Consider the following 14,208-nt stretch of genomic DNA (forward strand, 5'->3'; position numbering starts at 1 on the left):
TTCAGCAGTCTGAGTGTTCATAAACGTCAGAAAAAAAAATATAAAAATGACCACAGAATGAGTTTTGTTTGATTAGCAACAAAATATTTCCTTTTTCAGTTCCCGAACCGTGTTATATTAGGGTAGCACAAAAAAAATACATATTTTCTTCTACTTTTAATAGCGGAATAAAAAAACGAGTGGTTCACATTTGAAACAAATTATTTAATGGAAAAATATATTTTTAATTAGGGTGTTCAAAAAAAATTTTTTTTGCGTTTGAAAAAAAAATAGTTCTACTGCACAGAAAGTTTGTTTGTTTGCTATAGCAATTTAATTCATATCAAATTAATTAAATCGATTTTGTTTCAAGAGTAAATTTAAAATATAGGTACTATGTTTCTGAGCCCCCTAATGCGAAAATGCCTGCTCAATTTTACATTATATGTATTTCATAAACCATGTCTTACAAACTTTCTCTGTAGTGAAAATTATTTTTTTCTTTCATTAATAAAAAAAAATTTTTTGTATATTTTTTTTTCTTCGATAATTTGGTCAAAATATTATCCACGTTTAATTTTTTCGAATTCCACAGGAAACTGTAGAAGTAAACATTTTTTAGAGCCACCCTAATACGAAAAAAATCAATTTAAACTCGTTGTATCAAAAAACACGATGTAAAAATTGTTTGCATCATTAAAATCTAAATTTTTTCGAAAAATGAAAAAAAGAAACATTTTTTGCACCACCCTAATTAATTCATTTTTTCATTTACAATTTTTTCATTTTTTTTTTTTACAATTACATTTATTAACAATAAAAACATTGAATTAAAAGCCAAATAAACTTCTTCGCGAGATCTGCAGTCATAAAATTTTGGCTACGCAATCTGCCCGACGTTGACGACAGGTCGCAGATCTGACTTTATGAACACGACTAACGCAGGCCTAAGTTAGGCAGACGTTTATGAAAACACCCCATATCTCAGACCAGTTGCGCCTTCTCCAATTCCGTCAAGATTTCCGATCCTCATTCTGTTACTACCTACTAGGTAGAAACCGTTCACCTATTTATTTCCTCGCCAACACGTTGACTTATGAATTCCAGAATGAAATTTTGTACCTACAGAGAGATTATAATGCATTCCACTGTCACGCACAGACAATAATTCTTACTTTTAGGCTGTCTCCTTTTTATGTCAAAAATATCATCCACCTTACAAAAACACATAATCTTAAAAATATTGACAACATTGTGAAAAACGTTGAATTTAGAATAGAAAGCAAAAATAAAGAGTTTTCATAAAAAAAATTGTGTAAAATTGTTTTTTTTTTCAAAGAGACTATAAAATCTGTAATTGGTCCCAAAAAACCAATGATTTGTGTATAACGTCTAAAAACTTAAGAAAAAACGTTTGTCATCGAAACAAAAAATTAAATAAATGATTGGCTTTCTGGGACCATTTACAAATTTTACTGTCTCTTGGAAAAAACACAGTTTCACCCAAATTCCCAAAAAAAAAACTCATTATTCTTTATTTCTATCCAAAATGCAAAGTTTTTAGGGTGGCCCATCAATTTTTGTTTTGCTCAAAAAACACTCTTTTAACAATGATATTCTTAAACTTTAGACTCTTGTTTCCAAGATAATTTTGTATACCCTTTAGTTTCTTAGTTCTTATATCAAAAGAAATGTTTTCACCAAGTTTAAAAAATTAACAAAATTTATGTTAGCTGTTATGATACCTTTCTCACACATAACTCAACCCATCAAAAAAAAAAAAAAACACAAAAATATAAAACAACAAAAATATTTTTAAGAACTTTATAGGTTCTTTGTCCCTTCTTTATCTTAAACCTTCATACCGAATTTCATCGGTGTATCATGTTTTTCACATGGGTTTCTGTTATATTTTACCTGTTGAAATAAAAAAAACAAGCACCCTTGCGTTTAATCGGGAATAACTTTTCTTATAACAATCGTATTAGAGCTTTATTTTTTCCATTAGATTCAGCATCAAAAAATAACCTTAAAAAATGTATCTTATATGATTATATTCCACAAACAATTTTTTGTTCACTGTTTTGTTGACCTTCGTCCACTCCCTCTTTTCGGGGAAAAAAAAAACACCTTTCCACCTAATTTTTTATAGACTCTTTTGATCCTTGGTTCTTTTTCCAAAAGCAAACTTTTTGCCATGTTTCATGAGCGTAAACATTTTTTTATTTATTGATTTTTTGTACTAATTTATTTATAAAAAGATATGAACAAAGGCTTTTTATCCGACCACTATCGAATGCTTTCTCGAAATCAAGAAAACAGCAAACGATGAGAGAATGCCTTTTTAGCACTTAGGTGATGATGCAGCTTCAAAAATATTAAAACAAAAATATTAAAACAAGGGTTTAAGAAAAAAATTATTGAATAAAACTAATATTCACATTGTAATTTAAATCTCGATTTGGGGTTAGCTCTGAAGTTTGCCAACTTAAGAGTTTTTCCAACGTTGGTTAATAGTGAATAAAATGGCCCTAAAACAATTTTAGGGAAGCACGATTTGTTTTTTTTTTTTTTTTTTTTTTGTGAAAATGAATTAGGTATTGATTTTGTGAGAAATTTTTCGAGGCAAGCATTTTAACAAATTTTTTAACAAATTCTTGAATAAAAACACAAGTCAAATAAACTAACAATATCACTTTATTTTTTAAACCACAATTTTACAAAAAGTTTTTTTTTTAACAATTTTCTTAAGCACGGTGCTTGTACTTAAGCCTCCTAACAGTCTTGTATCTGTATCCTTCTTCATGAACAGCTTCAGGAGCTTGTTCTTGGGGTGGAATGTATTGAGATTCTGGTTGTGGAACTGGAATCTGAGGTGGTGGTGGAACATATGATGCTACTGGTGGAGCACTGTGAACAACTGGTGCTGGTGGGATATAAGATGGAGCTGGTTTTGAGACTGGTACTGGAGCTGGTGCTACAGGTGCTGGTGGGACATAAGTTGAAACTGGTGCTGGTGCATTGTAAATAGGAGCTGGTGCTGGAGCTGGAAGAATATAAGATGGTGCTGGTTTCGAAACTGGTGCTGGAGCTGGTGCGTTATACACAGGAGCTGGTGCTGGGGCTGGAGGAATGTAAGATGGAGCTGGTTTCGATACTGGAATTGGTGCAGGAGCTGGTGCGTTGTACACTGGTGCTGGTGCAACTGGTGCTGGTGGAATATATGATGGAGCTGGTTTAGCAACTGGCGCTTGTGGAATAACTTGTGGAGCAGCAGGAGGAATATACTGAGGTGCTGGTGGAGCTGGTGGAATGTATTCTGGCAAAGGATTTACAGGTTCTGGTTGAGGAATATCCTGTGCCGGTGGAAGGTATTTCTTGGACAAATGTGAGACATCTGCTGCTGCAAATCCAACAATAGCAACAAGGACTACGAACAGTTTCTAAAATACAAAAACAGACAAAAAATAAGAATAAAAATACTAAAGAAAAAAAGTATTTGTCATTTTACCATCTTGAAGAAAAAGACTAGACTATGCCTGAACCTGAGATCACTCAATTCGATAATGACTGCCAAACGTTCGTGTTCATATTTATATCTTGTCAAAATAATTATATCAAAAGAAGAAAAAGCCAACAAAAAAAAAAACTTATGCATAAGTAATGACCCTTAACAAAAACAGTCTCGATCGTCTTCGAGATTTAACTTTGAAGCCGATTTGAGTCTTGAGAATTATATATTTTAATTAGTTTTTGTTGTTGTTGTTTCTATAGCAAAGAAACAAACGATTTGATGATTTAAAGCTATGGGAAGCAGGCTAATTTAAGGCAGACTTTGACTTTATTTTGTTAGCCTATTAGATCAGTAAATTAATTAAAAGCAAAGTTTTGTATGTTTATTTTTAGATAACAAAGTGTGGCTTGCTGCTGCTTGATACTTTTGAAGGTAATGGATTAGCCTTAGATCAAGATGTGTGACTATCTCGTGACCTTAAGCCGCATTGGATTAAATCAAATTCATCTACTTTAGGTCTTATTTAACATTTTGGACGTTTTTTTAATTATCTTTAGTAGATATTTGTGCTAGTGGGTTTTTGAATAAATTTTCAGAACCGTGAAGTACGGTTCTCAATACAAAAAAAAAAAAAACATCATACTCGAAGAGATAACATCCTAAAGCACACATTCAAGGTCATTTTTGAGTTCTTATGGATCACGAGTTTGATTTATTGAACCTCTTATTCAATTAATTGACTCTGATTGGGAAGTAGATTATTTTGAAGCTGTTTTGTTGTTGTTAAAGAAGTCTTGAATTTGTTGGAACAAAAAAAATAATCTTCAGTTCTTGAAGCAGAGTCAGTTTTCTAGCCACTTTCATAAATATCTTAGCTCACTTTCGCTTAAAAATGAAAACAAATCGATACCATTATTGACGCCTCAAGTTTGATACAATTGGGAGGAGTCTTTACCAAAAAACTAAAACCACCCACAACCACATCAAAAAAAAAGATAAACCTAATTGTCTATCATAAATCCTGCTTACACTGTCTAACTCAGCATTATTTATTCAGCAACAAAAATTGTCCCTTTGCGCTCATGAACATGAATTCATATCCATTATTTCGAGCGCCGCTGCCGCCGTTCATATCTATCACTAAAATCTATCTTCACTCATAAAACCATATCTAACCGCAAATTATCTCTCACAAAACAAACGCGTGTCGCTTTCATAAATTTTCCAAATTCAAATATATTCACAAAAGAAATTCTCCACCACACCCCCGCCCTTTTATTGAATGGGTGGGTGGGTATTTCCTTTTTGGAGACATGCCAAATATTCATCATCACCATTGAATCTGAGAATGTTTGATTGTGTTGTTGCATTGTCGAAAGTGTAATCAGTATTACAGAGACCCTAATTTGAGAGTTTTCTTTTGTTTCATTTTAGTTTGATGGCGATATAATTTACGCCTATATAATGTCTAAGGTCGAACATTTAAACATAAAACATAGAAACATCTTACAGCCTTGTTATATAGCTTTAAGGCCACAATAACATACCTAGTTATTAAATTTATGGTTGTCGTGTAAAGATATGTTTATGATGGGGATCTCGCACTCAAACGAATAAATGCTTTCACAGGGCTTTTGCTACATCAAATCATATTCATAAATAAGGTGGTTAAATTGACCTTTTTAATTACAGGTCTGTTACGTGTTTCTTGCAAAGTGTTTGGCTATTACAATAACTTTCAAAATAATTGTTCTATAAAACAAAGTAACAGTAGAGCCTCTTTAAACTGAAAAATCAAGATACTAGTTAAATGGTTAAAAAATTTAACATATTTATTTGAAATACACAAATATATGAACGTATTTTTAATAAATATATACAATACATATTGTAAAATCGTCGTCGTTCAATGAAAACTACATTTTTTTGTTTTTTTGAAATATGGCACTAGAAATTGGTTATACATAAATGGTTTAAGCTGCGTGTTTCTTTTTGGTAAAATAATTGTTAAGTTACAATTGAAAAATAAATCTCAACCTTTTGAAAGGTTCCTTAATAACTCTTATTTGTTGCCAATTTCAATAAAGGTCATAAAATAATCTTTATTTTTAAAAAAGAAAAATTTCGGTGAAGGTCTGAGAGAAACCTTTATTTTGTATTTTTTTATGTTTCGGTCAACCAGTGAGATTTATCGCTGAGAGAAAAAAAATAAATCTCATCTGCAAATGTATCAATTTCTAGAGACATGGGAGTGGTGCCATATGAAAGCTTGAATTCTCAGCTACCCGATAGTGGTATAATCGGGTTTTGGATTTTTTTCAAAATTCCGAGAAAATCGCGTTTGAAAGTTGGGGTAAAATTTTTTTTCGAAAAATCCCCGAATCTTTGAACGCTCCTAGAAGCTAAACCGCTTGAGAGCAATTTTTTGGAGTGATGCCAAATGATAGCTTGTGTCATGGGCCTACGCTTAGCACATTCTCAGATTTTTAAAAAATCATCTTCCATGTTAAACTGCCACATCATACCTATTTTTTCAGAATCGGGCTTAACTTTTTTTTTACCTTTAAGTTCTCCCGGTTTGAGAACGCGTGCACCTACAGGGATGGGAGTTGTACCCAAATGTAGGTTAGAGTCCCCGCTACCTTTTGGCATCAAAAAACTTTTTTTCATTTTTTTTTTTTTTTTTTTTTTTTTTTCAAAATTCCGAGTTTGAAGTTGGGCGGGTGAAAATGCTTCTGGAAGCTGAACGCTTTGACCTAGGTCCTAGACATTAGCACATCGGTCTCCTGAAATATTCGAAATTGCATTGGTTGTGCTTGTCGTCTCAGCGACTCAAATCACAGTGGAAAACACATTTTCATCTTTAGATTTTACTTTAAACGAAAAGAGATATAATCTTGGGTCTAAAGAACTTTGAGAGTCTATTTAGTTCGTACATTATTTAATACATAAACTTAGAAAAAAACATCCTTTTCATATTTATTTTTGCAATATAAAGACATTCTTGACATATTCGACATTTTCCTTTGAATTGACCATTTTTGATTTATTTTCAGCGAAAACGGTTAAAGGTTGACCTTTTACATTTATTTTTTTGTAAAAATCTCAACCATTGAGAGATATTTAAAAAAAAATAAAAAATAAATCTCAATCGATAACCTTTATTTTTGATTTTAAAAAAATCATGTGTGCAATTCACACGTGGTAGAAGTGAAACCTTAAAAAATCATTTTTCTTGCAAAAAAAAAAATAGAAAAAATCTACCTATTTTTATTCTATCACCTTCAAATCCATGTTTTTTATATGAGAACCTAGATAAATTTTATATTATCTAAAAGCTTATTGTCTTAACTCAAAATATATATATCGATCAAGTCTATGAGACATTTACAAAAAGAGCTAGAATTTTTTGAACTCGATCAATTTCCATCAAAAAAAAAGCGAAAAAACACGTATTTTTATCTATTCACACTATTAAATCCATTTTTTTCCCTCACAACATGTACAAATTTTTACACCATCTGAAAGCTTATTGTGTTTGCTCAAAATATATATATCGATCAGGTGTATGAGACATCTACAAAAAGAGCTAGAATTTTTTAAACTCGATGAAATTTCATCCAAAAAGCAAAAAAACATTTATTTTTATGTTCTCATGCTATTAAATCAATTTTTTTGTTTGACAACCTATAAAAATTTTTATACCATGTGAAAGCTTATTGTTTCACCTTGTATAATGATGTATAAATCTTATTTCAAAGATGTCTACAAGAGAAGTTAGAATTTTTTAAAGTCAACCATGTCGAATTTCCAGACTGAGATTACGGTGATTTCGACACTGGTGGCTGTTCGGGGGGGCAACAGATCTCCACTGGTGTTTTGAGGTATTTTTCAATTTTTTTCAATTTAATTGTGTAACTTGTAGAGCACGTAACGTTATGTGTGATATATCAAATAAAAGGTTATGTTATCAGCATGCGTATTAAAGTTAAATCAAATTTGTATGTGCACTAGATCAAAAGATATAACGTGTATTGGAAAAGAACATCTTTTTACCGTTATCTCAGAATTTTTAATATGAAATTAATTGAAACTTTGTACAATCATAATTTATTTAATTACCTATCTACAGAACAAATTTCATTCATCTATCTATTAAAACAAAAAAGTTATAACAAGTTGAAGTCGTGTCGCGTTTTCGTTTCATCTTGTTTCAAATCACTACGATACTAAAGAAGTTTTCACTTCAAAAATAAATCTCAAACCTTAACCGAAACTATAATGTGGTAACTCTCAGAGAGAAACCGATTGAAAATAAAGGTTGACTGTTATTTCTGGTCTCTGCTTGCGTTGGTTAACTTCAAAAATTTTATTTAAATCGAAATGCATTAAGGGAGTTTTCATTGAACGGCGACGAAAAATAACGTGTTTTTGAAAAAAAAAAAAACTTGTTTTGTAGAATTTAAAATTTCGTTATTTGTTCTTCGAGCTAATTTAATTTTTTGCAATTTATTAGTTATTCAACTAAACTATGTTACTCATACGCCACAGTGAACTTCTTGACTTGGGATAAACGGAACGTAAAATGTACCCAGGCCATATTTGATTCTATGTATGTTGGAAAAAATAGAGCTTAAAGTTAAATTACAATTTGTCAGTCATTTTCAGCAGTGAGTTGGCCTGATGATGAAATTCTCGACTAGTAACGCAAAATCAATTCCTAGTGATGGTCAGTTTTTCTCATTTTTTTTGTTTTTTTTTTATAATTGATGACGGTTTTTGTTTTAAAACCCACATCAATGTGACGCAGGATAAAATTAAAACAGTTTACATTAATTTTGAGTTGCGGAAAATACAGTGGTCTTTGTTTTCTCCGCTTATAATTGATTTTTGTTTTTTTACAATTTATTTATTAAAACATAGAGTGATAAAATTGGGTACAATTATATTTGTTCAAAATTATTTTTCATTTGGCCACAAATTTATTAACAGTGCAAAGTTCTTATGAAACTTGGAACTGTTATTTGTAGTGAAATAAAAAATACGTTGATTAATTGATTGTTCCCAGTAATCAGGTTATGATTTTTTGTAAAAAACAAAAATCAATTATGGGTATAGGAAGCAAAATACTGCTGCAAAATAGAGATTTTTCAAAATTTCATAAGAACTGCATTTGATCGAAAACCGTTATGTTTTGGGATGAACAATCTACCAAATTCTGAGAGCCTTTAAGTTTGCCTCTTATCATGTTTCATTTCAACAATTACATTTGGGACACCCTGTATATAAGATTTAAAAAAATACATTTTTTGTAATAAAACGAAACAATTTTTTTAAATAGTTTTGACTCCCAAGCAATTTATACGCGTTAAAAGAGTATTTTTCCGAAAAAAATAAAATTTTGTAGCGATTATCCTACATATTTACAGCAAAAAATACTATGCCATTTTTAAGAAATTGTAAGTTGGCACACAAAAGCAGATGTAAGAAAAAATCTGCAAATTAGGTATAACAAATTAAAATGTGATTTTTTAAAATTTACTTAATATTGCGGATTCCAAAACGTTTTTGTATACAAAATGTTTGATAAAATTAGTTCTGTAGTTTTCGAGAAAGTTCTTGTACAGGTACAAGTTCTGTTAATACAATTTTATTTTGTTTTTTTTTTTTTTAATAAACGACCTTATCTGCTATACACTGAGGGAAAAAATAAATTTAAGTTGAAACGTCTTTGTTTCAAAGATGAACTACTTTGATTTATGTTACTTTAAGATACGAAACCAAACAAAACTAACCATTTTTCCACGTTGATTTTAAAATGTTCATCTTCAACGCAAACTCATTCCGAATAATAGTTAAATGTGGTTTTCATTGATTTTACGTTGTTTTATGGTGACTTTTCCCTCAGTGTAGTCACTTTCCGATTTTGTATTAACCGTTTTCGAGAAAAATAATCATTTTCATGTAAGCTATAATCGCAGATGCCGTTAATTTTGTGACACAAAACAAATTGAATTTTTACTCTTATCTATAATGAATAACTTAAGATAGAGGCAGGCAAAAATGCATACAGTCAGAAAGAATAATGTTATCCTGTCTGGTTGTTATGTCGAGTTTTTTACTTAACAAATTTTACATTTTAAATGCAAAAATGTGGTTTGATTTTATTTATAAAATGTATCACTAAAATGTAAAACTAATTCTTCAAAATTAATGATAACATTCTTTTTGCTTTCTAACTGTTTGCTGCATTAAAATGCATTTTATAACAACATTTCTTTATAACTTATCAAGGCAGCACTTCATTTATAGACAAAAACTGATAAATTTGCATAATTGCATATACATAATATGTACCAATTACTGCAACTCGTACTTTTAAAATGCAAATTGAAGTATTAAGCTTTGCAAACTTTCTGAATAATGACACTGTACTGTAATACAAGAACTAAAAAATATAAACACCCAAAAATCAATTACATCATACAAAAAAAGTGAATTTGTTTACATTTTTGGCGTCGATATTCGTAACAGATAGAAGAGCGTATTTTTTGTTTACGCAGAATAAATTTATTTTTGTATTTATTTATTTATTTTTTTTTTTTTTGTATTTTTGAAGAAGAAAGCAAAATAAATTAATTTAATATTTTTTTTCTTTCTGTTTCTTTGCAGAGCTGCCATCCAGGCTATTGCCGCGTATTTGGATGCCTTCCAAAAAATCGCAGACGCCGCAACAAATTCACGAGGTAAGTTTAGTTTTTTTTTTTTTTTTCCATCGTATATTTCTTTTTTTTTTTGTTGGTTAGTGTATTATGAAGAAGGTTGTTGAAAGAGCTAAGGCTTATGTGTATTGCGGGAGTTTTTTGATGTTTTTACTTTTTTCTCATTTCCCATGCCAGACTTTTGGCAGTCGATTTGAACGATATTTTTAGATGACATTACTTTTTTTTTTTTTGGTGAAAACTGAAGAGGCAAAATGTGTTATGCAACCATTTGTTGCCGAATTGAGATACAAAAAAAATAAATAAATACAAAAAAATGGTGAGTTGAAAGCAGAAAAAAACTGTAGGCCAATGGTTTGACTTCTGGCAGGGGATTTGTTTGCAATGCGACAAGGAAGTTCAGACTTACCTCGTTGCTTTTTTTTTTTGTGTAGGGATTTTGGGTTTTTTGTTTGTATTCTTTTGTGTAGCTGACGGTAATGCCAAAATTACATATGTTTGCCATTGCTCATGCAGTGTTTGTTTTTAAGTCTTTTGATAGAAATGCGAGGCTTTTATGATAAAGATTTAAAATGCTGACAGCTTAAAACTTGTGTTCCAGATAATTGAGATGTTCTTTAATCCCACCAAGCTTTCTTATCTATTGATTTTTGCATAGAAATGAGGATACCACTTCAAGTGCTTGCTTGAAAAAGAGATTTATTGAAGACAAACCATATCCAGACAAACATGTATCCTTCAAAGCCCACTTCCTCTATAAAAGCAATTAAACTGTCTTGTTTTTTATTGCACAAATATCATTTGCCAACAAAAACCTGCATGCCGCCAATTCTTGCCATTTCTATAATCACCTCATCAATCATTTTCTTTAAAAGCCTTGAAAAATTTCTATTAGAATTGCTTCCTTTCTATCGAAGGCTATTTACGGCCACTTTAAATGATTCCCAAAACAAACAAATAAATAAATTGCAGTCCATTCTATCGAAACTATAAAAATTAAAAAAAAATAATAATAAATAAATAAATAAAAGTCATTCAATCAACTGTCATCAAGTCCAAGTCAAGTCAACTATACAACTAAACTCGCCTCGCATAAATTCATTTCTATCACAGAAATGAATATTCAAATTAATTTTATTTTTAGTCCTCCTCCTCGTCGTCTCTCTCTCTCTTTTTCTGATAATTGCAGCTAGCAGACGGACGACAAACAACTTTTGTGATTTGATGTGATAGCTTTATAGGTGATGGTGTATTTAAACACGACACATAAAATCAAATTATCATTCCATCCTCGTAGAAAGAACAGGTTTCTTTGCAAATAAAATTGTATCTTTTGCGTGCTGCGACACGGACGACAACTATAAATACTTGTATATACCTACTTCAATAGTTCTTTATAAGAATTATCACAGAAAATAAATCGTAAGAAAAAAAAAAATAGATAGAATCAACAAAAATATAAAAAAAAAAATAAGTCCCCTCGATAAGATTCCTTACTGACCTGGATATGACTTGACAAATGGATAGTGGACTTCAAGCAGACAAGACTTAGACTTGCTCAGATTTTGAGACGGACCGTACGGTGCCAAAGACAGAGAGTCCATTCACTTTATTGATATCGGTGACGGATTTATGAAGTCCAGAAGAAATCACTACTTAAGGCGGCTTATTTAAGGGGGCACCATTGACACTTTATTACAAAAAAATATCAACTGAAAGCAGATTCTGTAACTATATAATATTTACCTTAAAACATTGCTTTTCATTGATTTTTGTTAAAAACTTTTCGACTTCAAACTACCTTATCATTTCTAGATCCTCATATATCATTTCTGTAACATTGCAACTATGGTTTTTTGAAGTTAATGCTTTTGATCTTTTGCTAGGGAAATTTTGAACGACTGTAGTTCTGGTATTGACGTAGAATCTCTTTAATATTCCCACAAGAGTGATATGTATTAGCGACCCAGGGTTGCTTTGCCGGATGAGATTGAAAGGTGCGCTAGATATCGCTTAGTAATTTTCGTCTCTATAAATCCTATTATATGGAAAATTTTTCTTCTAACTTTAAATACTTAAATTAAACGACGAATTCCTGCAGATTTTCAAAGCAAATACACGTTCAATAAAAGGGCATATATATTAGGGTGCCTTTTTTTAAGGCGACCATCGATTTTTGTTACTTCCGTTTCAAAATTCGGTTGGAAATGCCCAAAAAAAAAATTCCCTAAAAATTTGAGCCCTTAAAATTAAGATTTAGCATTCGCCATTTGAGTTTGAAGATTTCCCATACAAAATGTACGTAAGTTTTAGTGATTTTGAAGTGAAAACTTCTTTAGTATCGTAGTGATTTGAAACAAGATGAAACGAAAACGCGACACGACTTCAACTTGTTATAACTTTTTTGTTTTAATAGACAGATGAATGAAATTTGCACTGATAGGTAATTAAATAAATTATAATTGTACAAAATTTCAATTAATTTCATATTCAAAATTCGGAGATAACGGTAAAAAGATGTTCTTTTCGAACACACGTTATATCTTTTGATCTAGTGCACCTACAAATTTGATTTAACTTTAATACGCATGCTGATAACATAACCTTTTATTTGATATATCACACATAACGGTACGTGCTCTACAAGTTACACAATCTTAAATTGAAAAAATTGAAACATACCTCCAAACACCTGTGGAGATCTGTTGGCGATGACCAGCTACCAGTGTAGGAAGTACCGTAATCTCAGTCTGGAAATTCAACATGGTTGACTTTAAAAAATTCGAACTTCTCTTATAGACATCTTTGAAATAAGATTTATACATCATTATACAAGGTGAAACAATAAGCTTTCACATGGTATAATTTTTTATATATTTTTTATAGGTTGTCAAACAAAAAAATTGAATTAATAGCATGAGAACATAAAAATAAATGTTTTTTTTTGCTTTTTTTTGATGAAATTTCATCGAGTTTAAAAAATTCTAGCTCTTTTTGTAGATGTCTCATAGACTTGATCGATATATTTATTTTGAGCTAAGACAATAAGCTTTCAGATGGTATAAAATTGTTTATAGGTTGTTAGGGAAAAAATGCATTTAATAGCGTGAGAAGACAAAAATACGTGTTTTTTCGCTTTTTTTGATGGAAATTGATTGATATATATATTTTGAGCTTAGACAATTAGCTTTCAGATGATATAAAATTTATATAGGTTGTCATAAAAAAAACATGGATTTGAAGGTGATGAAGAATAAAAATAGGTAGATTTTTTCTATTTTTTTTTTTTTTTTTTTTCAAGAAAAATGATTTTTTAAGGTTTCACTTCTACTACGTGTGAATTGCACACATGATTTTCTTTTTTTTTTTTAATTTCTACAGCACAGCTGAATTTTATGCTATCCCAATGGATCAAAAAGCATTTTACTCAGAATTGAACGTTCTAAAAAAGTGTCTTAGGTGACTTTACTGTAACTTCCACCAGTGAGACAGGACTGGTCATGAATGCCATGATTTTTTTTTTCGGTCGGTTCGGATTCGGACCCAAACGTTATGCATAGAGTTTATTTTCAGTTCAGGATGCACGCGTTTTAGGTTCTTTTTAGTATTTGGTTAAACTTCCAAACATCATATCATTAATATTTGTAATTCAATATAAGTTCAAGTGACCTCAACTCCAAAAATTTATAAAGCGTTTCGCCCAGGTACGACAGGTCTAACTGATGAGCCCACTGTCGTACCTGGGCGAAACGCTTTATAAATTTTTGGAGTTGAGGTGACTTGAACTTATATTGAATTATATTCAATCACTCCACTTAAAATAAAAATAATTTTAATAATTTTTTATTATTTTTGTTATTTTTTTCTTGTTAGTAATATTTGTCTTCTATTAATTTCAGAAAAGCTGTAGATTCTCTGTACTTTCCAATTTTGATGGCTCACGGACTGCATTTGTATTTATTTATTTTAATTGAAATTATGTACATCATACTA

General features: G+C 30.6%; 1 protein-coding gene across 13 annotated transcripts in view; it reads left to right on the top strand.

The window, feature by feature from the left end:
• LOC129921564 (putative uncharacterized protein DDB_G0291608) overlaps positions 1-14,208 on the top strand; it is a 226,328-nt gene that overhangs the window by 171,031 nt on the left and 41,089 nt on the right. For all 13 annotated transcript variants that reach the window (XM_056003452.1, XM_056003453.1, XM_056003456.1 and 10 more), the window contains exon 4: positions 10,166-10,239. In XM_056003452.1, the coding sequence (XP_055859427.1) occupies positions 10,166-10,239 (74 nt within the window). The remainder of the gene's footprint in view (positions 1-10,165; positions 10,240-14,208) is intronic.

The sequence above is a fragment of the Episyrphus balteatus genome, chromosome 1 (assembly GCF_945859705.1).
Source record: "Episyrphus balteatus chromosome 1, idEpiBalt1.1, whole genome shotgun sequence".
NCBI classification, from domain to species: Eukaryota; Metazoa; Arthropoda; class Insecta; order Diptera; family Syrphidae; genus Episyrphus; species Episyrphus balteatus.